At 52.5% G+C, this 27,322-nt stretch overlaps 1 protein-coding gene across 1 annotated transcript; it reads left to right on the plus strand.

Annotated features, from left to right (window-relative positions):
• Positions 1 to 27,289, plus strand: PTPN23 (protein tyrosine phosphatase non-receptor type 23). Its single transcript, XM_054594497.1, has 25 exons — positions 1 to 151; positions 8,986 to 9,060; positions 18,477 to 18,604; positions 18,831 to 18,907; positions 19,594 to 19,643; positions 19,800 to 19,931; positions 20,205 to 20,285; positions 20,381 to 20,512; positions 20,600 to 20,647; positions 21,055 to 21,111; positions 21,231 to 21,289; positions 21,474 to 21,553; positions 21,667 to 21,781; positions 21,874 to 21,939; positions 22,306 to 22,451; positions 22,745 to 23,056; positions 23,135 to 23,289; positions 23,380 to 23,531; positions 23,621 to 23,800; positions 23,880 to 25,617; positions 25,697 to 25,881; positions 25,972 to 26,076; positions 26,153 to 26,291; positions 26,376 to 26,489; positions 26,562 to 27,289. The coding sequence occupies exons 1-25, from the start codon at positions 68 to 70 to the stop codon at positions 27,045 to 27,047; spliced, it is 4,896 nt and encodes a 1,631-aa protein (XP_054450472.1). The 5' UTR covers positions 1 to 67; the 3' UTR covers positions 27,048 to 27,289.
• Positions 27,290 to 27,322: the final 33 nt, after the last annotated feature.

Consider the following 27,322-nt stretch of genomic DNA (forward strand, 5'->3'; position numbering starts at 1 on the left):
GCGCGGCTGATCCCGCAGCTGGAGCAGCTAAGGGGAGGGGCCCGGTGGCCGGCGGGCGCTATCCGCCATGGAGGCCGTGCCCCGCATGCCCATGATCTGGCTGGACCTGAAAGAGGCCGGTGACTTCCACTTCCAGCCGGCTGTGAAGAAGGTGAGTGCGCCTCCTCCCACCCTCACTCCCTTCCGCGTATCTTCGTCTGCCAGCGCGTGACGCCCCCTGCGCGTCCCTCGGCGCCCCAGGCCCCGTGGGGTGGGGCCTTCGCTGGTTTTTCTCAACCTGTCTTTCCCCCTATTTCTCCGCACGCCCGCAGACCATTCTCTCCCTCGGCCCCCTCGGCTAGCTCCGCCGTCTCGTCGGAGCCTGGTTTTTAACTTCTGTCCTGGGCCATCCACGGTTCCCACCGTGGCACCCCACTTCCTCGGTGTGACGCTCTGGACCTAGTTCTGCTCCGACTTCCCTCACGCAAGAACCCACCCGCGGGGAGGTGGGGGGGCGGCCCCGACCGTCTGGGTTGTACGGCTGTGCCTGGCCCCTAGTGCGCGGTCATTCCGCGGTTGCTTTGGGACGGACGCCGAGGATGGCTCAGGATGTGTGTTTTAAGACGAGGCCCCGGTGACCCAGAAGAGTGCCAGGCCTCTTGACCCTTGATGCAAGAAGAAGAACCCTATTCGGGAGCACTTTGAACCGAAAGATACGATTCCATGTCATGTTTGGGAGGGTTGCTGCTTTTCCAAACTGCCCAGAGGGGATACCCAGTGGTATAGGTCCCGGAGAGACCTTAGCATTCATTGCGTTTAGTCTGAAGTGGGACCGAGGCGGCAGGCGGACTTGGCGCTGGTGGAAGCAAGGGACCTCTGTGGCGAGATCAGGTGTGGCTGGTAGTGTGTTGATTGGTCATCAGGTGCTTTCTGAGACATCTGCTGCCTTGAGGGCCACCTGGTTGCTTTGAGGGTCAGGGCAGAGTGAAAAGGAACCATCAGGAGGTTATTGCAGGTTGACATCCTTCTAATCGCAACGCGCTTAGAAAAGCAGCTGCCAGAGTAAGTCCCAAATAATCTAGGTGGTGCAGGGTGCTTGAGGAAAGGAACAGAGGAAAGAAAATGGCTTTGGAGGTAATTCCCCGAGAGGCTACCTCCCTTCCTCTCTTTATAGTGTCCTCGGATTAGTTTAGACACTAACAGTTTGAATTCTGTTGAGTCCACCATTTATCGTCTTCGGATCTCTTTTTCCTTACTTGTAAAACCAGGAAATTAGATTAATCTAAAATTCCAGGCTTTTGTTATGTCTTGCCCAGGCTCCATTCACTTCCCTGTCTGCTCTTTCATAGAACTGCAGTTCTTTTCCTTCTCTGAATCCCTAACCCTTTACATCCTTTTCCTGGTGACAGTTGTCTATCTTGTGTCTTAATCCCCTTAGCCAATTGTAAGTGACCTGAAAGGCATCTCCATGCTCTTCACAGCCTAGTAGGATCCCCTCCATATAGTGACACTCAGAAAAATGTATCCAAATGCCTGAATGACTGTTGGGGGGGTGGGGAATTTAGAGATGGTAGCTGTAACTTTATGGAAATCCGGAGAATAAAGTCTTAGCTAAGAGGTTCCTAGGAGGTGGCTTTGTTTGAACCTAGCCTCTGATGCTCCCTCTGGTAGCTCACACCGAGGCAACAAGGTGTTACGTGAGCTCTGATTCCCTGGGAGAACCTGGGCCTCCTGAGAGGAGTTGCACTGCTTCCTGGGAACTCTTCCTGACCTGGACGCCTCTCCCCACCCCTAGAGCCCCCACCCCTAGAGCCCCCACGCTGCCTCTGCCACTGGTCCCCTTGTTCTTTTCAACCCTTGTTCTGAGCTGCGAGAACATTCACTGGTCACTCGCAGCTGAGGGGCAGTTTTTAATTTAGGATAGAAGGGTAAAAATTCACTCTTCTAAGGTCAGCCTGTTTTGCTCTATGCTAGCCATGATGATAGCAATGAATATGGGACAGTACTCTTTTTTTCATGGAATCGTAGTCTAGAAAAGGACGTTTCAAAGATAGATGGTAATATTAGTGGAAGAGTAGAAGTAAGGTCCACCAGGGAAGGCTTGCCAAGGAGGTGGGTTTTGAAGGATGAATAGGAGTTTTCCAGGTAAGCAAAAGGTTTTTTGTGTGTGTGTTTGGTTTTTTGTTTGTTTGTTTTGTTTTTTTTTGTGAGGGTTGGGCTTTTAAAAAGCTTTTATAATGGTGAGCATTGATTTTCATTCCTGATGGATGTACCTTCAATTATGGGATAATGTGAAGTAAGTACTAGGAGAAAAGCAAGTTGGTTTTAAATTGCGGTGCCAAGCTTTAGACCGGGGTACCTGGACCTTCATGATTTCTCAGGAGGGGAGTGCTGCCGGTCCTGCACCTCCATACCTGTGCTTCGGAGCCCAGCGTGCTGGCTCTCTGGGCGCTGATGAGGGGTGAGCTTTGTGCCCTTCAGCAGTGGCCACAAGTGTTAATGTTGGAAGTTTTTCCTTCTGGTCCCAAATATCTGCCCTCTGCCCTTAACTAACTGCACTTGAGCTCAAGTCATGCTCACTGGGACTGCAGTGTTATATCCATCCCGGATTCATTCATTGAACAGATAGTTACTGAGTGACTGTTACGTGCCAGTCCAGGGACTTCAGGACTGTATGTGGTGACAAAAATCCTTGCCTCCACGGAGCTCACCTTTTAGCAATCCATATAATAAGCCATCGCAAGGACTGATGTGCCAGATGGCAGCCAACAGCTGGTCCCTGGCCCTTTCCCTCCCAGTCTGCTGGGTTCTTTCTCCAAGTCTCGTTTCCCCACCAGGTTCCTCCAGGGAAACTGCCTGCTGTTCACAGGCTGCCCCAGAGCCTCTCTCACAGGAACGCCCACATCTGGTCCTTGTCCTTGTTCTGGTCGCTGCTGGAGTCCCTTCTCCTCGTTCGTCACCCAGGTCGCGCCGTACCTCCGCAGGGTGCCCCCCGCTGCCCGGCAGTCACACCACTCTCCAGAGTCAGACAGGTCTCACTGCTGCTGTCACCCAGCCGGCCTGCACCACGGGGCATGCACTCCCGTTGCCTCTTGTCACTGCTCATCTTATTTACATGGAGGTAGAGCCTGGTTTTCAGGTTTGTGGAATTTTTTTCCCTTCCAGATTCCCCCCAGGACAGGTGACTCTTTTTGAAAAACTTGCCACACTCACAGAAAGGGAACTGAGATGACCAGAGGCCTGAAAAGGCCCTGGCCCCTCAGCAGTGCCAGTTACCTGCGGTGGCAATTTCTCCTATTTCTTATCAGAGATGTGGAGTCACCAAGCCGGTCTGCCTGGGCCTGTCTGCCCACTTGCGTTTTACAGCAGAATTGCGCAAGGCCAAGATGACCTGGCTTGTCCAGGCCATCCTTCTCTGACTTTAATCTCGCGCACCAAATACTTATATCCATTTCACACTAGGTTCTTTCCTTGGGAAGTGATAAATACTTGCACGTAAAGAGCGCTTAACGAGTGTTGGTTGAATGGCCTAGTGGCGTTCCAGTGCCCTCCAGGACATACAACTTGAGTCATGCTTCCTGGTGCTGTTCAGACCGATTGAGGGGCCGTTCGGAGATGTGGGACAGAGGCCTTGAGCGTTAGCTAGGGGAGAGCAGGCAGGGTGAAGGTCTGTTCTCATCCCCCGGTCTTGGCCTGTCATAGGGTCGTAGGCTTGCCAACACGAAGGGGCTGAAGATTTCCCATGGCAGTGATACTCCTTTCTCTGAATGAAAGTAATCTCATCAAAATTCTGTAGCAGTGCACTTGCTGTATTGATTAACAATCTATGTGTGGGACTCAATTTTGTGTGTGTTTCTGTAGAACAGCCCAAGGAATAGCTCATAATTAAGTCACCCCTGCAAGTGGAGGGAAAAAACATGTATGGTGAACAAAGGTAATACTGACATACATGATGCCTTTTCTTCTTGAGTTACTGTTTTAATTATCGCCACGAAATTCCAAGATGTTATATCAAATTAAGAGCAAAAGCTAGACACCTCTGCTGCCCAGAAAAATAAAAGGCACACACAGAAGAACGGGAACGTGCTCGTACAAGAGAAGGTGACAGCCAAGGCAGAGCTCTGGGCTGGAGTCAGGAACCTGAAACAAGAGGTCTAGCACTGCCACCGCGCCTCTCTGGTTCCCATTTTCCTAACCTGTAAAGGAATGGCAGGACCCGAGGTGGATGCTTCCAGTGACCTCAGCTACCTACGAAATTTTGTGCAGCTTGTTGCTCAGTGAAAGAGCAGAGTAACCTCACGGACACAGCATAGCCGTTGGGATCAGACGGGCCTGGGTGTAAGTCCCAGTTCCTCCCCGTACTGGCTGGGAAACCTTCAACTGCTAGAAATGATTACATCATTCATCTGGCCCTCACTTTCCTCTCCTGTAATACGGAGCTGGTAATGTACTTTATAAGCTTGTAAGAATCAAGAGTTAATGCATGCGAGTCCCTAGAACAGGTTTTGGCATATTGTAAACAATGTTTTCAGTTTGCATCCTCTTTCTCGGATTAGGAAGTAGCTCAGGTCCTTCTGGCAGCTCTGAGTTGGACATAGCAGGTAACATTAGCCCCATTTTACAGATGAAAGAACCAAGTCCACATCTCACAGCAACCCAGGGGCACAGCCCGGACTTAATACTCTCTCTCGGTATTTCTCACAGGAAATGGCCTTTCCATTCTCGGTTACTATTTTTTATGTCTCCCTTTTTTCTTCCTCTCCCCTCCCCCACCAGTGGCTCTGATCCCTGAACACGCTCTCAGTTAACACAGACCTGTCCATAGCTCTTATTGTTCCTTCAGAAAAGGATCCCCACCTGCTCTGAAGTCTGGCTGGACTCGGGCTCTCCTCCCAGCCGACCGTTAGTTGTGTAGGGGCCTCAGTGCCGTCTTGGTTCCCACGTGCACAGGGTCCAAGCTCTGCGTGCTGCCGCACCTTCCCAGGCACTGTCGGAGCCTCCGATCGTAGCCGGACCTTGTTCCGAGCCCGGCAGAGTTCTGGATCAGAGGGCGATGGTGAGGAGGCCTCTGTTCTTTACTCTCAGCACCTCCAGCCAGTTTCTCTCCTCTGTTTAGTGGGGGAGTGAGCAGCAGTCATAAAGGATTTTCTCAGAGTTTAGAAAGTAACCTAACTATGTGTACAGACATTCATTTGCTCTTCCCGTTTTTTCGAGTTATTTATGAGAACCATATTTAGTCCATTCGTCCAAACAAATGGATTGGACTAATTTGTGGTTAAGAATACAGGCTCTGAAGCCCAAAATATGTGGGTTTCAGTCATTTCCCATCATTTGCTAGTGCTTGGGCCTTGGCAAATGCCCTAACCTCTGCCTCTGTTTCCTCGTTTCCTCATGTGTAAATGGTGGTGATAACAGTACCTGCCTCTTGGGGTTTTTAAGGACTGAGTGATGCTAGGTGCTCGGTGCAGCGCCGGGCCCAGGGTAGGAGCTCCATCAGTTTGCTGCTGATGATCTTAGAAGAGAAATGAGACACAGGTAGAAGGTGACCTCGAGGTACAGGCACCTTGCTGGGGGTGGGACGGCCGGGACTGATGTTAGCAGTGTTGGGCGAAGCCTTGTTTCCAGGACTCTCAGATGGCTCATGCCTTTGGCCTCTGTCCCCTGGGCCTCTAGGCTTCATTTTTCCTTCTCTTCCCTAGCCTCCGGGTGGGCAGACCAAAACCTCTCACCAAGAGGGCGTTCCCATTTAGGTAGTCACATAGTTCCTATAGCTCGGGCTTTATTTTAATTTTATTAGTTTTGTGGGGTTTTTAAAAAGATTTTATTTGTTTTTTAGAGAGAGGGGAAGGGAGTGAGAAAAACATCAGTCAGTTGCCTCTCACACGCCCCCAACCAAGGACCTGGCCCTCAATCCAGGCACGTGGATATTTGACTGGGAATTGAACCTCAACCTTTTGGTTCATAGGACGACACCCAATCCACAGAGCCGTACCAATCAGGGCTGTTTTTGAAAAGAACTTAAATTTTATTTTTCAATTACAGTTTACATTCAATATTACTTTGTATTAGTTTCAGTTTTATAGCCTAGTGGTTAGACAGTCATATACTTTACAAAGTGTTCCCGATATTTCCAGGACCCACCTGGCACTATATGATATTATTGACTATATTCACTATGCTGTACTTTATATCTCCGTGATGATTTTGTTACTACCAATTTGTACTTCTTAACCCCTTCACCTTTTTCATCTTGTCCCCCAAACTCCCTCCCCTCTGGCAACCACCAGTCTGTTCTGTGAGTCTGGTTCGGTTTTGTTCGTTCACTTACTTTATTTTTTTAGATTCTACATCATAAGTGAAATCATAGAGTATTTGTCTTTCTCTGACCTGTTTCATTTAGCATAATACTCTCTAGGTCTATCCTTGCTGTCACAAACGGTAAGATTTCAGTCATCGTTTTATTCATTTGTTTGTTTGTTTGTTTATAGAGAGGGGGAAAAGGAGGGAGAAAGAGAGGGAGAGGATCCTGTGCCCTTGCAGCGCAGGGCAGCACAGCGATCCGCAGGCCCAGTCAGCCACGCGCTCGTGAAGGCGAGCGGTCGGCACTCCGCGCTGTAGTGTTAAACGCACTTCCATCTTATGGTATTTTCAGCTTACACTGGGCTTATCAGGATGTAACCCTGTTGTCGAGGAGCATCTCCAAATGCACAAACATAAACGTGTGTGTGTAATATATCCCATGAACCTTGGAAAGAAAGCTGTACACATCTCAGCACATCCTAAAAATAAGGACGTTCTACGTAATCACAGTGTTATCATCACACCTAAGAAAATCCAAACTATTCTACTGTAATTTATATTTGAATTCCACCTGTAGTCCCTAAAATATCTTTTATGACTTACTCTTTTTCAAACTCAAATCCAGCCAGGAGTCCATTTTGTATTTAGTTTCTTTTAATCTGCAATAGAATAGTCTCCTGCCCTCCCCCTTCCTTACTGACATTGACTTTTCAAAGTGAATGGGTTAATTGTTGGGTAAAATGTCTGATCTCCTGAAATTTTCTGAGTGTCTCCTTTCAGTATTTTTCAGTTTGTCTATCCTGTGCATTTTCTGTAAAGGCAACTATTTACTGAGAACCCAACACAGGTAATAAGGCCCCTACCATTCCTAGCACACTGGTGGTGGGGGTCGGGGTCATCGGCGTGGCCCTGCTGTCCGGCGCACAGTCTGGTGGAGGCATGTTCAGAATATGGGAGAGCAGCAGCCCACATTCAAGGAAGTGATACTCAGTTGCTCTTAGTGGAGAAGGTGGGAGCAGCACTGGACCAGCGCTGAGACCTGGGGGCAGTAATTCCAAATTACTGTTGGCTAGGAGTTCGCAGGAGGTGCCAGAGGACAATCTTTGAAGGCTGTTGGGAGCAGATAGTGAAGGGCCATGAACTCTGTACTGAGGAGATTAGATTTGGTCCCAGAGGCTTCGGAGAGCCACTGTTGCACCGTTTCAGATTACAGTTTCTCTCTTTAGATAACTCATTTCCCATAATCTCACTATCCTGAGAAAAGCACATTTTGGTTTATTTTTTCCCCAGGGGAGCGTGCGCTCCAGAAGGATTTAAAGTTGGGAGTGATGATTGGAGTTGTGTCAGACCATTCTGGCCACAGGGAAAGGGATGGATTAGAAGGGGTGGCTTGCCCAGGCCAGAGGCGGCAGGAGGGCAGACAGGAAAGCTCAGCGGGCACACAAAGACTTTCAGGAGGGAAAGCGAACAAAAGAGGGCCAGGGTCAGAGGTTTGAGCATGTGCTGGATGGTTCTGTAACAAGCTCAGCAGAAGCCTCCCTTCTCCCTGTACCCCCTCTCACTTTCCTACCAGGGCAGGCAGGCTCTCAACTCAGCCTTCCAGATCCCCTTGTGCCTAATTCCTTAGACATAGGTCCTGGGAAGGGACCCCAGGAAAGATGGGTGGGCCACAGATAGGGTGTGAGTGGGCTGCGGGACAGAGCAGGCTCTCTCTCCCTGCCTTTACAGGCTCCTTTCTTCTCTGCCCCGCACACCGTGGCCAAGGCCTTAAAGGGCCTGTGAGCCAGCCATCAGCGCTTAGTGTTCCGGAACGAGCGGACCTGACCCTCCCGATTGCTAGTCCAGACACCAGGCAGCGGGCACTGCAGCGGGGGCAGTCCCAGCTGCCTCAGTCTGTTGACCTAGGTGAACAAGGGGCCCTTTGGTTCTGACCGTGTGCCTCTGCGCTGGGGCATGTGCTCGCTGGCCAGGACGGTCGGTTCCCGAGGTGGGGAGTGCGCAGGCGTGCCGGTTCCCTCTCTGGAGTGGGCAGTGGCCTTCCTGTGGCCCTGGCTGTCTGGGTCATCCCTGTCGCTTATCCGTGGGCCTTTCCTCACAGATGAGGACACTGCAGATCCCTTACATCTGTGGTGCCCTTTCCCAGCTAGGAGGGTGGGCTGACAAAGATGGCTTCGCACTCCTACTCTTGTTGGTGCCTTTTGCCTCCACTTGCTCTTGGGTTAGGACAATGGTCTTGACTCCACAACACAGCAGGGTGCAGTCCTTGAGGGAAGCTTGACTCTGTGGCATGTTTGAGAATGCTCGGTAGGATCCCATTTCAGCCAGCTGAGTTCCCCGGCCTCCTGGCCTGGCAGAGTCCTGGCCATCATAGAGAAGGCTGGAGCACGGGGAGGGCCAGCCTGGAGTTCGTGCGGAGTCGGCCGGTCTTACTTTCCATGTGCTCAAAGGAGGATGCTTTGTGGTCAGCATCTTGGTGCTCCCCTGTTACTGATATTCTTATATGGATTTTTATATGGATTGAATCGAATTCCTAAAAAGTAAAACCTAAAAATCTTGTGATCTATACTCCCCAAGAGATGAGCTCATAGTCGGGGGTCTGGACTTGATCCTGAGCCCTCACTGGTGATTGTGAGGACCTGGAGGGCAGGTGCGGGAGCAGGGACTTCTCCTCTACCCCTGGTTCACATTCTTCTCTTCTCTCTCTAGTTTGTGCTGAAGAATTATGGAGAGAATCCAGAAGCCTACAATGAGGAACTGAAGAAGCTGGAGTTGCTCAGACAGGTAGGAGGATAGTATTTTTATACAGGTGTGAACAGGACTGATAGGTAAAGAAAGCACCTGTGGCTGTGTTCTTATTTTAATTTAGTATTTATTTCTCTGTAGAAATAAAAATAATGATAGAAAACCTGGAAAATACTAAAAAGCAAAAAAAAAAAAAGAAGACAACCCTAAAATCATTTTCGCTATTTTTATATATATTAAAAATTTTTATTTATATATACTGCATATACCATACAAAACCAACCACAGTAGGCTCTAGGTCCAGCTATAACCACATTCTGAGATAATGGGGTTATGACTTCCATATATGAATTCGGTGGGGAGGGGGCACAGTTCAGCCCATAGCACTGTATATGTCAGGGTTTATTTCTGGGCTCTATCTTGTATTCTGTTGGTCTGTATGTCTGTCTTTATGCTAGCACTACACTGTTTTGATTATTATAGTTTTGTAAAACATTTTGAAACCAGGAATTGAGAAATCTCCAATTTTGTTGTTCTTTTTCAAAATTGTTTTGGCTATTTGATGTTCCATATGAATTTTAAAATGGGTTTTTCTATTTCTGCAGAAAAATTCTGTTGAGATTTTTATATGTATTGAATCGAATTCCTAAAAAGTAAAACCTAAAAATGTAGATCACTTTGGGGAGTTTTGCTGCCTTAACAATAATAAGTCTTCTAATACATGAATAGAGGTTATTTTAAAATTTATATAGTATCTTGAGTGAAAATAAAGACATTTACTGTCTAATTTCTTTCAGCAACATTTTATAATTTCAGGATACAAATCTTTTGCCATTGGTTAAGGTTATTTCTAGTAATTTTTGTTGCTATTGTAAACATTTATTTATTTACTTAAACTGTCACTCAAGGATATGTTTATTGATTTTAGAGAGAAAGGGGTAGGGAAATAGAAAAACATTGATCTGGGAAAGAAACATTGATTGGTTGACTCCTATATGTACCCAACCTGGGACTATACCTGCAACCTTGGCATGTATCCTGACTGGAATCGAACCTGCAACCCTTCGTTTCGTGGGACGACACCCAACCAACTGAGCCACACTAGTCAGGGCCCTTTTATTTCTTTTTCATGCCTGATTGCTCTGGCTGGAACTTCCAGTACTATGTTAATACAAATGGTGAAAATTAGCCATTCTTACCTTGTTCTTGGTCTTGGAAAGCTTTCAGTTTTTTACCATTTGGTATGATGTTAGCATAGGGCTTTTCTTTTTCGGGGTTGTTTTTTCCCCCACCCTGAGATTTTATTTATTTATTTTTAGAGAGGGGGAAGGGAAGGAGAAAAACATCAATGTGTCTGTCCCCTACTGGGGACCAGGCCCACAACCCAGGCATGTGCTATGACTGGGAATCGAACCAGCGAACCTTTGGTCCGCAGGTTGGCACTCAGTCTACTAGCCACACCAGCCAGAGCAGCATAGAGCTTTTCATATATGGCCTTTATTATGTTGAAGCGAAGGAACTGCTCTATTTTTTTAAGATGTATTTTATTGATTATGCTATTGCAGTTGTCCCAATTTTTCCCCCTTTGCCACCCTCTGCCCAGTACCCCCATTCCTTCCAGCAGTCCCCCTCCTTAGTTCATGGGTTGTACATGTAAGTTCTTTGGCTACACTATTTCCTAGACTGTTCTTAACATCCCCCTGTCTGTTTTGTATCTACGAATTTGTACTTCTTAATCCCTGTACCATTTCCCCTATTCCTGCCCTTCCCCCACCCTGCTTATTATCTCCATATCTATGGTTCTGTACCTGTTCTGCTTAGTTTGTTTTTAATGTTTTAATTTTTATTTTTTAAAACATTTTACTTACTTTTAGAGAGAGGGGAAGGGAAGGAGAAAGGAGAGAAACATCAGTGTGTGGTTGCCTCTCACGGGCCCCTACTGGGGACCTGGCCTGCAACCCAGGCATGTGCCCTGGCTGAGAATCGAACCAGTGACCTTTTGGTTTGCATGCCTGCACCCAATCCACTGAGCCACAGCAGCCAGCACTGTTTGCTTAGTTTGTTTCTTAGATTCTGTTGTTGATAATTGTGAATTTATTGCCATTTTAATGTTCTTATTTTTGATATTTTTTCTTATATAATTTCCTTTAACATTTCATGTAATAATGGCTCAGTGATGATGAACTCCTTTAGCTTTACCTTGTCTGGGAAGTACTTTATCTGCCCTACCATTCTAAATGATCCCTTTGCTGGATAAAGTAATCTAGGTTGTAGATTCTTGCTTTTCATCACTTTGAATACTTCTTGTCAGCCCCTTCTAGCCTGCAAGTTTTCTTTTGAGAAATCAGCTGACAGTGTAATGGGAACTCCTTTGTAGGTAACTATCTGCTTTTCTCTTGCTGCTTTTAATATTCTCTCTTTATCGTTAATCTTTGGCATTTTAATTACGACATGTCTTGGTGTGGTCCCCTTTGGGTCCAACTTGTTTGGGACTCTCTGCTTCCTGGACTTGTAAGTCTGTTTCTAAATTAGGGAAGTTTTCTTTCATTGTGTTTTCAAATAAGTTTTCAATTTCTTGCTCCTCCTCATCTCCTGGCAACCCTGATTCAGATGTTAGTGCATTTGGTGATATCCCAGAGGCTCCTTAGTCTATCCTTGTTTTTTTGAATTCCTTTTTGTTTTTGGTGTTCTGATTGAATGCTTTTTCCTTATGTTCCAAATCGTTGATTTGACTCTTGGCTTCCATCCCCTCCACTGTTGGTTCCCTGTAGATTTATTTTTAAGTATCACTTAATGTAACCTTCATTTCTGCCTGGGTATTTTTAATGCTGTTGCAGTATTAAAAATGATTTCTTTGAGTGTCCTGATAACTGGTGCTTTGAACTCTGCGTCTGAGAGGTTGTTTGTGTCCATTTCCTTTAGTTCTTTTTTTGTTTTGTTCTGTTCTTTCATTTCAGTCATATTTCTTTGTCTCCTTGATTTGACAACCTTCCTGTGTTTGTTTCTGTGTATTACGTAGAGCTGCTTTGACCACCAGTCTTAGTAATGTGGCCCCTCTGGAAGAATGTGGCTTCTTTAAATCCTTGGTTGTCAGACTTCCATACAGCTCAATTTTCTGACGAATCGGGGTGGTACTTGTTTTGTAGTCTCTTTGTAATTTTTGCTGTAGTTGTGTGTGGACATGAAGCATGTTTACCTATGCCTCCATCTTGACCAGAAGTCTGATTTGTCCATTAAAGAAAGTGACACTATTCTTAAAGAGGAGGAAATTGTTAAAAAGTTTACCCATCTCACTTGATCCTCTGTTTTAAAGTTGTTAAAAAACACTTTTTCTACTTCTAAAAATAAGGTTTAAATAAAATTTTCAAGTATAATTTGAAAGTGTAGGAAATTGCATCTCCTTCCCATCCCCAGCAGGCATGATTACTAGGTTCATATAGAGAGAGAGAGAGTCTTTCAAAACTGTATAAATTGAGTTTTTCTTTTTTCTCTCTTAAAAATGTTGTTAGTCTCATGTAGAAGTGAAGTCACACAGCATTTTTAAAATAAAATTACTTTTATAATTTTTTAAAGTATTTTATTTATTTTTGGAGAGAGGGGAAGGGAGGGAGAAAGAGGGAGAGAAACATCAATATGCAAGAGATACGTAGATAAGTTGTCTCTTGCCTGCCGCCAGCTGGGGACCTTGCCTGCAATCCAGTAATGTGCCCTGACCGAAAATCGAATTGGGCAACCTCTTGCTTTACAGTTTGGCTTCAGTCTGCTGAGCCACACCAGCCAGGGTTTATAATTGTTCTTTTATTATTGTACCTTTACTGTACCTTTAGAGAGATCTTTTTTTTTTCATATGGCTTCAAGTTGCTATCAAGCGTCCTTTCATTTCCATATACAGGACTCTTTTTAGCACTGTTTGCAGGAAGATTTAGTGGTAACATATTTCCTTAGCTTTTATCTAGCTGGGAATGTTTGGGTTTCCTTTTTTTTTTTTTTAACCCTTGTGTCAAGGGCTGGCTTTCAATAGGTTGCAGTGTGGCAGCTGCTCTGCTATGTACAAAATCCTGACCATCTAAGAATGTCTTAATTTCTCCCTTGGTTTTGAAGGACAGTCTTGCTGGAGCTAAAATTTTAGTTGGCGGGTTTTTTCTTTTAAAACTTGGAAAATACCAGCCTATTTCTGTCTGTTCTCCAGAGTTTCAGATGAGAAATCTGTTCATAATCTTATTGAGGATCCCCCCTGTATGTGATGAGTTGCTTCTCTTTTGCTGCTTTCAAGATTCTGTGTTTTTCAAGAGTTTGACTGTAATGTCTTGGTATAGATCTCTTTGAGGTCATCCTACTTGGAAGCTCATTGAGCTTCTTTGATGTTTGTATTCATGTCTTTCATCAAATTTGGGAGGTTTTTGGCTATCATTTCTTCAAATATTCTCTCTCTCCTCCTCTTGAGACTTCAGCAATGCATACGTTGGTCTGCTTGATGGCGCCCTGCAGGTCCCTTAGGGTCTCTCTACTTCTCTTCACTAGTTTTGCTTTCAGTTCCTCAGACTTGATAATTTCAATTGTCCTATTGTCAGGTTCACTGCAGGTTCTCTCTGCTCAAATCTGCCCTTGAATCCCTCTGGTGAATTTTCCATTCACTTTTTGTACTTCTTATCTCCAGGATGGGGCAAAAGTAGGTTTACAGTTGTGAATGCTCAAAACACAGAATTTATTCTTGCGTTGTTGTTTATTATTTCCATACAAAGAACTGTAAACTTCTGCCCCACCTTGTATTTTTGGTTTGTTTTTGTTTTTACTGATATCTCTATTTTGTTCCCTATATCATTTTCTTCTCCATATGTTCTTTGAGCATCTTTTAAGACATTTATTTTAAAGTCTTTGGTGGGTCTACAATCAAGTGTTTTTTCCTACCAGTTTATTTATTTTTTCTGTTGAATAGACCTTCCCTGTTTGCATGCCTTGTGACTTCTTTTGTAGAAAAGTGGACATTTGAATCTAATCATGGAAACTCTGGGAATCAGAATCTCCCCCTTCCCCAGGGTTTGCTGGGGTTTTATTTGTTTTTATTGTTGTAGGTTATCTCTGTGCCAAAAATCAGCCCAAACTTAAGGTTGTCTCGCGTTTTTTCTGAGCCTTTGCCTCTCCCTGGGTGTGCACGATGACTTTCTCATTTGCCCTGTACATATGGTTATTTTTGAATGTCAGAGTCTTGAACCTATGGTTCTCAAAAGGAGAAAAAGAGAAAAATGAAGGTGTTGGGGGAAGCACTGGCCCTTTGAATACTCTGGAAGTTCCTTCAGCCACTGGGCGGGTGCGGCTACACCTGCCCCCCCCCCCCCCGAGATCAGAAGCAGCATCAAGGATCAGAGCACAGGTCCTCAGTATTGGCAGGACAGAGTCCTTATTGTCTCCTTGGCTCCCCCAAACTGTGTAAGCTGCTCCAGAAGCGCAGGCAGAGCTGTGCGCCACAGGGCCGTGGGCTGCTGGACAGCTCTGCTGCCGTGCCGAGAGCCGGCATTGACCAACACTGACCCTCCGCGCCTTCCTCTGCAAGATGCAAGCCTTCAGTAGACTCCGAGTTCCAAAGTCCTTACATCAGACAGTTCTGCCAGTGCACTTGTCAAGGTTGGGAGACATTTCAAGAGCCGCCTCCTCTGCCATTTTCCCAGCATACTTATCAAAAATAGAATTTTTAAAAAAGATTTTATTGGAGGAATTTGAAAAACCTTAACCTCTAGGACGAACACCATTTTGTGCACACAAGCACGCACGCACACGACACGCCCTAGAAGGAGCATTGTCACCAGTCTCCTAAACCTCCTCTGAGGCGCTTACCCTTTGAGGTGCAGTGCAGGCAGCCTGTGCAGAGTAGCGGCCGAGGAGAGCCACCCCTAAGGCAGCTCCCGGCTGAGGCCGCCCCAGCAGCGCAGAGGGTGCAGAGGGTGCCAGGATAGCGTTCCCCTTTCTGGGGCTTGATTCAGTCCTTGAGTGTGAGAGACGAGATCAGCATTTCTCCAGGGAAACCACCTCACAAACTTTTTCACATAGAACATTGATTATTATTTCAGTGAAAATATATCAGACCAAAAAAAAAACTTGTAGACTCAGCAATATATAAAGTAAAAATAAAATAAAGAGTAGCCCTGGCCAGTGTGGTTCAGTTGGTTGGAGCTTGTCTCGCAGACCGAAAGGCGGAGGGTCTGGTTCTGGTCCGGGCACACACGCAGGTTGCTGGTTCCACCCCAGCTGGGGCACGGACAGGAAGGCAGCCAGTAGGTGTTTCTCTCTCACTCTCTCCCCCGTCCTCTTTCTGAAAAGCAACGAAGAAATGTCTTCAGGTGAGGATTTAAAAAGTAACTAAAAGGATTATAGCAGTGTTAGAACTCAGGCTAGTTAATTTAGCGAGGTCAGTGAGGAAGGCTGGGAGAGGGTTTACAGGAAGAGAGTGTGGAGGGTAAAGCTTTTACTCTCCAAGAAGAGACACACCGGCACTGAGGCGTGGGCTGGGAGCTCTCGTTGGATTATAACTGGATTAAAAAAGGGTGGGAGGGCTGCTGTGTGAGGCCCCTGGGCTGTCGTGGGTGTTGGAACAGAGGCTGCAGTTTGTTCTGATGTTACTCTGCCTGCGGCTGGAAGGAGCCCTTGTCCCCTTCTGCTCTTGCTTCCCAGTAATTCCCAGCCCTGGGGGGGCAGGCTGGAGAGAGGAAAATGGTAGTCGCGCTTAGAGTCCTAGGCGTGCTTGGCACATGGCACCACAGTAGCACATGGTGCTGGCTTTGGCCTTTCAGTTAGGTTTTTAGTGAATTACAGAAAATCTGTCAAAGCACAGAGACAGCATTAGTCAAGTTAACCTTTGACCGTAACTCAGTGACTTGCAGTGGAAAATGGGAGGGTGAGTATTATTGGGGAAGTAGCAGCCGTGGCCTCTTTCCCTGCCCTGGCCCTCAGCTTCCTCCCCTGCTGCGCTGGGGCTGGAATGGCCATCTCTGAGGTGCCTTTCCAGTTGTTGCTCGGGAAGATGTCCTGGGACCCGTGGTTGCAGGGAGTAGAACGGACGGTGTGCCCGGGGCTGAGGCGGGAAGGAGAGCGCGGGCCGTGGCGGCGGAGTTTTCTTTAAGACCCTCCCTCGCCCCCCCGCCGCCGCCGCCCAGTGCACGGTTGCCTCTCGCACGCCCCCCCAGCCTGCTCTGTGGCGGCCCCATGCAGTAAGGGCGTCAGAGCCACAGGCGGGGGACGGTGGGGGGGGACGACAAGAAGGGCACTGTTCTCACTGGATCAAAGGGTGGAAGCCACTCTGTGTGCCCTGGAGGGAAGGCTGCTTCCATTGTTTCCCAAAGGCGGCTTTAAGAAGTACAAAGACAGATTTTTTTTTTATTTTAATCTTTTTTGTACATGCTTTAGTGAATATTTTAAAACTATGTAGCTGGCATGTCAAACCTGTCATTTCAGAGATGCTACTGCTTAGGATGTGGCTCCAGTTTTTACAGTGGGTTGGCTTAAAGGAAAATGTTAAGTGCAAGTTTGATTATAGCAGAGGTTATGATGCGGGGGCGGGATGAGAAGAAGGGCTGGGTTCCAGAGGTGGCATCTCGGCAGTGTGGCTGCGACACACCTTGTCTTTCTGCTGGGCATTCTAGAGGTCTTCCCACAAGGGAGCCTGTCATTCCTCTTCAGAAGGAGACTGAGGTTGGCCGGGAGGTGGTCTGCCAAGGCCCTGCTGAGAGGAGGGACTGGGGCCGGACTCCCTGCTCCCACGTCCACAGGGCCAAGAGCATCCCAGCTGAAGGCGCAGAGCCCAGCTCCGCAGCAGCTTCGTGTCCTATAGGAGCTCTGGCCAGGGGCGGCTGGTTCTCTCCTGGGTGGGGCTCTGGTCCTGGCCTGCAGGTGTGGGGCGGGAACGCCCAGCTTCTGCCCTGACTCCTCTGTGTGCACCTGCCTCTGGGAGGGTGTATTGTTTCCTCTTCTGTTTGGGCAGAGGGGTCATTTGCTTTGTTTTGTTTTCTTCCCAAAAGAGGAATAGCTTTATTGCTTTTTAAAACAATTTTATTTACTTATTTCCAGAGAGATGGGAAAGGAGGGAGAAAGGGAGAGAAACATCAGTTCATGGTTGCCTCTCGCACGCCCCTAACTGGGGACGTGGCCTACAACCCAGGCATGTGTCCTGACTGGGGATCGAAACAGGGACCCTTTGATTCGCAGGCTGGTGCTCAGTCTGCTGAGCCACACCAGCCAGGGCTGTCGTTTTTCCACATTGTATTTTTTTTCGTTGCTGTTTTTCCCCCCTTACACTCCCTTCTACCTCCACCCCCGCCCCTCCCCACAGTCACGACGCTGCTGTCCATGTCCAATATGAAAATTGAAAATGTTCACTATAAAGAATACATGAACAATGTAAAGGATTAAGTATAGCTGTATGCATAGAATAAAGTAAATTGCTTAAACCCTGTTGCCCAGAGGTAGTAACTTAACATTTGGTATGTAACCTCACAGACTTTTGTCTGTATATATGTAATTGGAGATTGCTGTCTATATGATACATAAATGAAATCATACCATTCATCTGTCATACGCTTTTTTCCCCCTCAACAATAAACATGTTATGGACATCTTAACATCACTCAAGATCCTTGTCTTCAGTTTTCGTGGCTGAAGAGCATTCTCTTATGTGGGTAGCCTTGATGTAATTTATTTAAATAATTCTTAATTTTACATCTACCCAAACAGCTGTTTTATATTTTTCTTTCTTTTTATTTTTCCATTACAGCTTACATTTAACACTGTGCATTAGTTTCAGGTGCACAGCACAATCGTTAGACAGTCGCGTGTTTCACACGTGCCCCCGAGCTCCGGGGCCCGTCCGACGCCACCCGCAGTTACTGCAGCACTGTTCACCCTGGTCCCCAGCCGCGCTCGGCTCCCCCGTGGCCAGCGTGTAACTAGCAGTTGGTCCTTAACCCATGCACCTTCTTCACCCAGTTCCCCCAACCCCTGCAAACCGTCAGTCTGTTCTGTGTGAGTCTGTTTCAGCTTTGTTTATAAACAGCCCTCTTTAATAGAAATTTCGGTGGGGGTCAGTATTGGACCCTGTTAACAATGCTGTGATAAATATCCTTGCATGCCCATTCAAGCAGTTGCTCTTGTGGATATCTCTTACTGTGTATTTAAAATACTGAACTGTGGGTCAGAATTAAGTAGGTTAAAAATCCCAATGCAGGTTGCAAACTGCCTCCCAGGAAGGTGTGGCTGACTCCGCCCACCAGCCCTGGCCCGCCGGGCGAGTTGTTGGGCGAGTTGTTGAGTGGCCAGGGGCCGGGCGCAGCAACAGGCTTTCTCCGGGTCCCCTGGGCTGTGCACTGGTCCCAGCTCAGATGTGCACTTCCTGGGCGGTTCTGGGCAGACAGACTTGCCTGTCCTCCACCACAAGTGACGGCAGGCCTGCTTCCCCGTCTGCCCTCCAGAATGCCATCCGGGTCCCACGGGACTTCGAGGGCTGCAGTGTCCTCCGCAAGTACCTGGGCCAGCTCCACTACCTGCAGAGTCGTGTCCCCATGGGCTCAGGCCAGGAGGCTGCTGTTCCTGTCACCTGGTGAGAGCTGGCGCGGGGAGCCTGGGACAGCCCCAGGGTGTCCGAGGGCTGGGGATGCCCCCCCGCCCCTCCCTTCTCCTTGCTGCACAGGGTGGGGAGCTGCTTGGCATGGTCTCCCAGGGCCTCCCTCTGTCCGGCCCCACACAGGGGTGGCTGGTCCCCTCACCTGGCCTCGGGGTCCTGGCCAGCTCCTTCCCTCAGGATGACTGGGGTGGCATGTCTGCAGGACTGAGATCTTCTCTGGCAAGTCTGTGGCCCACGAGGACATCAAGTATGAGCAGGCCTGCATTCTCTACAACCTCGGTGAGCAGCCTAAGCCCTTCCCTGAGGCCCCGCCTCCCAGCCCTGCTACCCTGGATCTCAGCTGAGCACCAGGCCCCAGGGCAGTGGGCTGATGGAGGGAAGACACCTGGATTCCGACCCTCTGCTGCCTTCCCCACATCTCTGCCAGCGCCTCTTTCCTGGGCCTCGGGGAGCCGCCCTGCTGTTCTGGGGAGAGGCTGTTCTGGGGCTGGCTGCCACAGTGAGCCACTGTGTGTTTCAGCTGGGAGGGATGGCTGAGGCGGCCTCTCTTTTAACTGGAGAGTTCCTGACCCTGCCTTTTGACCTTGGGCTGCTTCTGGCAGTAGGAAAACAAGGTCAGCCTCACCTGGCCCTGCTGTTGCCCCGTCCTGGCTCAAGGGAAGAGCTTGGGGAGCCAGCCCTAGAGTCCTAGTGGACATCCCTGCAGCTTCCAGGCGAGACCTCTAGGCTGGGGTCAGTGGACAGAAACCCCTGCTTGGTGCATGGCAGGAGATGGAGGCGCTTGGCTGGGCTTCGGAGTTTCCCCATCTGCTCCCGCCTTGGTGTGTCCTTGGACCAGCTGATCCAGTTCTCAGACCCGTGTTCCTGAACATGGGTGACAGTGCTGCCCCCTCTGCCTTACTGGTCACCCGAGTTGGGGGGGCACCCCCGGACCAGCCCTGACACTGTGTCCTCTGCCTCCCCAGGTGCACTGCACTCCATGCTGGGCGCCATGGACAAGCGGGTGTCTGAAGAGGTGAGTGGGGGGAGGCAGTGGGCAGGACAGGGGGCATAACCAGGACAGGCCACTGAGTATCCTCAGACAACGGAGTTGACCTGAACCCAGCCCCGTGGGAGGAGACACAGCAGCTGCCCGGCGCGGCACTTGGCCATTCTCCCTCTTCCCTCCCAGGGCATGAAGGTCTCCTGCACTCACTTCCAGTGCGCAGCGGGCGCCTTTGCCTACCTGCGGGAGCACTTCCCTCAGGCCTACAGCGTTGACATGAGCCGCCAGATCCTCACTCTCAATGTCAACCTCATGCTGGTGAGGCGGTGCTCTCGTTGGGACCGAGTTGACTTCAGGGAGGGGACAGTTAGGGCCGGACCCTAGGCTAGGCTCTGTGCAGGTGGCAGTTGTGGATGAGCAGGGGCCCTGGCTCTGCTCTCAGAGCTCCAGGTGGATCAGGAGCAGGGCTGGGCATCCGCGAGTTGGGGAGGCTGGAGGAGAGCGAACGTGAGGTGGGGATCCCTGCGGTCTGCCTGCTGAGAAGGGCGAGGCCTGCGGGTGAAGGAGGGGGTGCATCTGCACTTGTCCCAGGGCCAGGCGCAGGAGTGCCTTCTGGAGAAGTCCATGTTGGACAACAGGAAGAGCTTTCTGGTGGCCCGCATCAGCGCACAGGTAGGGACGGGTGTAGGCGGTGGCCCTAAAGGACCCAAGGGCAGGCCTTTGGTCTACTGCTGATGCCCTGTGGACGCCCCCGTACCGGCTACCAGGTGGTGGATTACTACAAGGAGGCTTGCCGGGCCTTGGAGAACCCCGATACCGCCTCACTGCTGGGCCGGATCCAGAAGGACTGGAAGAAGCTGGTGCAGATGAAGATCTACTATTTTGCGGCTGTGGCTCATGTGAGGGCGCCGTGGCCCCTGGCTCTGGGCTGGGCTGAGCTGCCACAGTTTGGGAAATGAGTAGTGACGTCTTCTCTTCTTCCCCAGCTGCACATGGGGAAGCAGGCTGAGGAGCAGCAGAAGTTCGGGGAGCAGGTGAGTGAGTCGTAGCAAGGAGAGGACACAGGCCGAGTTCCAGCCTTGTTAGTGAGATGCCTGTGGGCTCACTTCCCTCGCAGAATAGGGGAGGTGGTCTTCTCTCCGCCTCTCACCTCCCCACACTGGACAACCCCCTGCTGCAGGCCCGGTGTGTCCCGTCTTTTCTGGGGACTGCGGAGGCATAGCCGACAGCTGCAGAGGGCTCAGCTGACTGGACCTTAAGCTGTGGGTGGAGCACAGCGTGACACTGAATGCTGTGCTCTTAGCTTGGCTTGTACTCGGCTGCCTCCTCAGCTTCTTGCCTTTAATGGGTCACCTGATGGCCAGGCAGGGCTCCGTGGGGGGCAGGAGAGGAGAGTCCAAGCAGGGCAGGGCTGACCAGGCGTGCCCGCTGTTCGCCGCAGGTTGCGTGCTTTCAGAGTGCCCTGGACAAGCTGAATGAAGCCATCAAGTTGGCCAAGGTAAAGCTGGGGGAGGGCCTGGCTGCGCCTCAGAGCCCCAAGAGTATGTCCTGGCAGGTGGAGGGGCGTCCTGGCACTGGCCCTAGTGGACACTGAGCCCGCGCATCCCTACCCTGCAGGGCCAGCCTGACACTGTGCAAGATGCTCTTCGCTTCACTATGGATGTCATTGGAGGAAAGTGAGTCTGTGGGGCTGGGTGTGGCCCCAGTTCCTGCCCTTGGGAAGGGCCTTAGCCCTCTGCCTACATCCTTGGGAGGAAGCCCCCAGTGCCAGGGGGCGGTGGCCCACACGGGAGGCCGGCTCCCGGATCCCTGCTGATTGTCCAAGGCCCCCCACTCACTCCCCCTTCTCTGGACCTCCAGGTACAATTCTGCCAAGAAGGACAATGACTTCATCTACCACGAGGCTGTGCCGGCGCTGGACACCCTTCAGCCTGTGAAAGGTCCGCAGCAGGGGGAGGCTGAGGGTCTGGGTCGGGGCACAGAGGCGGGCAGCACGGAGGCAGGCGCGAGGTCTGCATGGGCCTGGTCGCCGTGCTGCTCCTCTCCCTCCCAGGCGCCCCCTTGGTGAAGCCCTTGCCAGTGAACCCCACAGACCCAGCTGTCACAGGGCCTGACATCTTCGCCAGACTGGTGCCCATGGCTGCCCACGAAGCCTCGTCGCTGTACAGGTGGGCGGGAGGGGCGGCCCTGTGCTCTGCACTGGTGGGACTGGGGTGTCTCGAGACACAGGCTTCGAGCAACTGCTCTGTCCCTTCTGCAGTGAGGAGAAAGCCAAGCTGCTCCGAGAGATGATGGCCAAGATTGAGGACAAGAACGAGGTCCTGGAGTGAGTGTGGGGCTGGGGTGGGAGGCCTGGGGCCTGCAAAGCAGACCTTGGTGGGTTCCTAGTAGCGCCTGCTATGGGGACAGTAGTAGTGAAGAGTTCCCCAGGTCTGTCCTCCCCACCCGGGTCTCATGTGCTAGATGTATAAGGTAAGTGCGAGTCACGGGCCTTTGGGAGGGCCTGTCCCTTGGGTCCCAGGGTTTCAGCAGTGCCCTGCGCGTGTCCTGGGGGTGGAGGTCAGTGCTGATCTGCAGTCTGCTAGGACCTCAGACCTACCTTTAGTAGTGAGGGACTCGCCCTAGTGCACTCCTTTTATGTATGAGGACTTGGGTAAGCACCCAGCACCCACCTGGTCCTGGTGCCCCACAGCCAGTTCATGGATTCAATGCAGCTGGACCCTGAGACAGTGGACAACCTTGACACGTACAGCCACATCCCGCCCCAGCTCATGGAGAAGTGTGCGGCTCTCAGCGTCCGGCCCGACACTGTCAAGAACCTCGTGCAGTCCATGCAAGGTGTGTGTGTGTGTGTGGGGGGCGCTAGGCAGGCACAGGGTGGGAACGGCATGATGAAGTTTTCTGTGGCCGCCTCCGTATCCCGTTAACCCAGGATGGAGGTTGCACCTCTCCCCAAGCAACAGGCACAGATGCTCTACCTGCGCCACCTGTGGCTGCGGCACTTAGGGAGCATTGGGCTCACACAAGCCCTAGAAGGAGGGGGCGGTTCTGTGTCCTAGGGGCCAGGCCAGAGTGGGTGCCTGGCCTGACTGCCTCAGAAGCCATCCCCTCATCCCCATGTACTCCCTCAGTGCTGTCTGGTGTGTTCACGGACGTGGAGGCCTCGCTAAAGGACATCAGGGACCTGCTGGAGGAGGATGAGCTGCTAGACCAGAAGCTGCAGGAGGCAGTGGGCCAGGCAGGGGCCAGTATGGCGGTCTCCAAGGCTGAGCTGGCGGAGGTGAGGCGAGAATGGGCCAAGTACATGGAGGTCCACGAGAAGGCCTCCTTCACCAACAGCGAGCTGCACCGTGCCATGAACCTACATGTCGGCAACCTCCGCCTGCTTAGCGGGCCACTGGACCAGGTCCGGGCTGCCCTGCCCACGCCAGCTCTCACCCCAGGTGAGCACCGCCCATCCTGTGCCCATGGGCTAGACATCTGGGGGCTTCTCTGTCCTCACTGACCGCCGCTGCCCTCAGAGGACAAGGCTGTGCTGCAGAACCTGAAGCGCATCCTGGCCAAGGTACAGGAGATGCGGGACCAGCGCGTGTCTCTGGAGCAGCAGCTTCGGGAGCTTATCCAGAAGGATGACATCACCGCCTCGCTGGTTACCACGGACCACTCGGAGATGAAGGTGGGGAGCAGAGTGCTGGGGCCCTGGCTTGAGGCTCCACCCTTAGGTGGCAAAGCCTTGAGTGTCCTCCATCCCCCCATGCTTCCGCAGAAGCTGTTCGAGGAGCAGCTGAAGAAGTACGACCAGCTGAAGGTGTACCTGGAGCAGAACCTGGCTGCCCAGGACAACGTTCTCCGGGCACTGACGGAGGCCAACGTGCAGTATGCGGTGGTGCGGCGGGCGCTCAATGAACTGGACCAGAAGTCAGTGCCTGGCCCTGTGCTCTTGCCCAGAGTCCTGTCCAGAGCTTTTCTCCAGCTTCTCACCTCCTGCTGCTGCTTCTGTCCGCCAGGTGGAACTCCACACTGCAGACCTTGGTGGCCTCCTATGAAGCCTACGAGGACCTAATGAAGAAGTCCCAAGAGGGCAAGGACTTCTACGCAGACCTGGAGAGCAAGGTGGCGGCCCTCCTGGAACGGGCGCAGTCTGTCTGCCAGGTCCGCGAGGCTGCCCGCCAGCAGCTCCTGGACAGGTGGGTGTGGCCCGGGGACCACGGGCAGGTCGGCTCAGATCCAGTCTGGGCCGGCTCCACGTCTTACCTCGTCCCACAGGGAGCTGAAGAAGAAGCCACCGCCACGGCCCACAGCCCCCAAGCCACTGCTGCCCCGCAGGGAGGAGGGCGAGGCAGGGGAGACGGGAGACCCACCTGAGGAGCTGCGCAGCCTGCCCCCCGACGCCCTCCTGGGGCCTGCTGCTGCGCTGCACTTCCCTCCTGGCCCTTTCCCCAGCTCCGTGGCCCCGGGAGCCCACTACCTCCCAGGCCCCTTGCCCCCTGGCACCTACCCAGGCCCCACACAGGTTTTGCAGCCCAGGGTCCCCCAGGCCCCAGGGCCCCCCGCCATGTCCATGGCACGGGGACCTATTTACCCAGCCCCCGCCTACACACCAGAGCTGGGCCTTGTGCCCCAGTCTTCCCCCCAGCACAGCGTGGTAAGCAGCCCCTATGGGGGAGTAGGGCCTCACCCCCCCGTTGCAGGTCTGCCCTCAGCCCCGCCTCCCCAGTTCTCAGGCCCAGAGCTGGCTGTGGGGATTCGGCCGGCCACCACCACAGTAGACAGTGTCCAGACGCCAATCTCGAGCCACACGGCGCCCCGGCCAAGCCCCTCCCCCATTCCTCCCCAGCCCTGCTTCCCAGTAGCCCCAGCCCAGTCGCAGCTCATGCTCTACCCCTATGCTTTGGGACCCAAGCAACCCCTCACGGCACCCCCAGCCCAGCACTTCTCTCCTGGCATCCCCGCAGGTTTTCCACCCCCGAGGATTGGGCCCCAGCCCCCTCTTCATCCCACACGAGTGGCATTTGGGCCCCAACCCCCCCAGCAGCCCCTTCCACTCCAGCATCCCCACCTCTTCCCAGCCCAAGCTCCAGGACTTGTAGGCTCCCAACCCCCCTACCCGTTCGCCGCTCAGCCTGGTGTCCTGGGGCAGCCACCGCCACCCCTACACCCCCCGGGGCTCTATCGTGGTCCCTCTCAGGATCCTCTGCCCCCTACCTCAGGGGCTCTGCCTTTCTCCAGTCCTGGACCCCCTCCACCTCCCCATCCCACCCTGGCGTATGGTCCTGCCCCTTCCCCCAGGCCCCTGGGCCCCCAGGCAGCCTCTCTCTCCATTCAAGGTCCCTCACCGCCCAGTCAGGCCACCCCCAGCCCCCACCTGGTGCCTTCACCTGCCCCATCACCAGCCCCTGGCCCAGTACCTTCTCGGCCTCCTGCAGCGGAGCCACCCCCAGGCTTGCGCCGGGGCACTGCAGCCGCAGACCTGCTCTCCTCCAGCCCAGAGAGTCAGCACGGTGGCACGCAGCCCCCTGGGGGTGGGCAGCCCCTGCTGCAGCCAACTAAGGTGGATGCAGCTGAGGGCTGGCGGCCACAGGCCCTCCGGCTGATTGAGCGGGACCCCTATGAGCACCCTGAGAGACTGCAGCAGTTGCAGCAGGAGTTGGAGGCCTTTCGGGGACAGCTGGGCGATGCTGGGGCTCTGGACGCTGTTTGGCGGGAGCTACAAGAAGCGCAGGAACATGATGCCCGTGGCCGCTCCATCGCCATCGCCCGCTGCTACTCCCTGAAGAACCGACACCAGGACATCATGCCCTATGACAGTAACCGTGTAGTGCTACGCTCAGGCAAGGACGATTACATCAACGCCAGCCGTGTGGAGGGGCTCTCTCCGTACTGCCCGCCTTTGGTGGCCACCCAGGCCCCCCTGCCCGGCACGGCTGCTGACTTCTGGCTCATGGTGCACGAGCAGAAAGTGTCAGTCATTGTCATGCTGGTGTCTGAGGCCGAGATGGAGAAGGTGAGGGGGGAGAGGTTGGATGGGCGTCCGGTGGGGATCCTGGAAAAGCAGCCCTAACTGTTCTCTTTTTGCCCTTCAGCAAAAGGTGGCGCGCTACTTCCCCACAGAGAGAGGCCAGCCCATGGTGCACGGCGCCCTGAGCCTGGCACTGAGCAGCGTCCGCACCACTGAGACTCACGTGGAGCGGGTGCTGAGCCTGCAGTTTCGTGACCAGAGCCTCAAGCGCTCGCTTGTGCACCTCCACTTCCCCACCTGGCCTGAGCTGTGCGTTGGCGGCCCCGGGGGGCTGGGAGTCCTGGGTGGGGTGGTGAGGCCCTCCGTCCAGGCCTGACTCTCAGATCCCACCCCTGGCAGGGGCCTGCCCGACAGCCCCAGCAACCTGCTGCGCTTCATCCAGGAGGTGCACACGCACTACCTGCACCAGCGACCCCTGCACACACCTGTCGTTGTGCACTGCAGGTAGGTCGGGCGTTCGGCTGCGGGGATGGGGCTGCCGTCAGAGGTGCTCAGCCCTAACACCCCCTTCCTGCTGCAGCTCCGGCGTGGGCCGCACGGGAGCTTTCGCGCTGCTCTATGCAGCTGTGCAGGAGGTGGAGGCGGGGAACAGGCTGCCTGAGCTGCCTCAGCTAGTGCGGCGCATGCGGCAGCAGAGGAAGCACATGCTGCAGGAGAAGGTAAGGGTCCCACGTGCTGGGACAGGCACCTGCCCTGGGGTGATGGGTTCCCTCCAGCTGACCAGGCCATATGTGCCTCTGCAGCTGCACCTCAGGTTCTGCCATGAGGCGGTGGTGAGACACGTGGAGCAGGTCCTGCAGCGCCACGGCGTTCCCCCACCATGCAAGCCCTTGGCTGGCACAAGCATTGGCCAGAAGGTAAGGAAAGGCCTGCCGGGGCAGCCACATGGCCTTGAGGACCCCCGTCTTCACCCACTTTGATCTTTTCAGAATCACCTTCCTCAGGACTCGCAGGACCTGGTCCTCGGTGGGGACGTGCCCATCAGCTCCATCCAAGCCACAATCGCTAAGCTCAGCATCCGGCCTGCTGCGGGCTTGGATTCCCCAGCTGCCTGCCTGCCGGGCCCTGCGGAGCCCATAGGCCCAGGCCCTCTGCCAGCCAGTCTCCCGGAGTCCACCCAGCTCCCATCCTCCTCCTCGCCCCCCCTCTCTTTACCTCTGCCTGAGCCCCCCCAGCCTGAAGAGGAGCAGCCAGTTCCTGAGGCCCCCAGCCTGGGGCCCCCGTCGTCCTCTTTGGAGCTGCTGGCCTCCTTAACCCCTGAGGCCTTCTCCCTGGACAGCTCTTTGCGGGGAAAACAGCGGATGAGCAAGCAGAACTTCCTGCAGGCCCACAATGGGCAGGGGCTGCGGGCTGCCCGGCCCACAGATGATCCCCTCAGCCTCCTGGATCCACTCTGGACACTCAACAAGACCTGAACAGGCTTTGCCGTCCCAGCCTACACTACATCATCTCGCTGACCTGCCTGCCTGTGCCCGGCAGGGCCTCCGGGTTGGACTGTGCTCTTCTCCCTCCGCTACCTGTCCAGCCCACACCCCTGTGGGGTGGCAATGACAGGCGTTGGGTCGGGTTCTGCTCCTTTGTGGGACCTGATTTTTTTTTTTTTTCCCAGCTCTTTGCTGTTGAAGTAATAAAACCAACCGGTTCTGTGGCCAGTGTCTGCCCTGTGTGCCCTCAGAGATGGAGCCTGAGC

The sequence above is a fragment of the Pteronotus mesoamericanus genome, unplaced genomic scaffold, assembly GCF_021234165.1.
Source record: "Pteronotus mesoamericanus isolate MK-2021 breed Mesoamerican mustached bat unplaced genomic scaffold, CSHL_Meso_final scaffold_533, whole genome shotgun sequence".
NCBI lineage: Eukaryota > Metazoa > Chordata > Mammalia > Chiroptera > Mormoopidae > Pteronotus > Pteronotus mesoamericanus.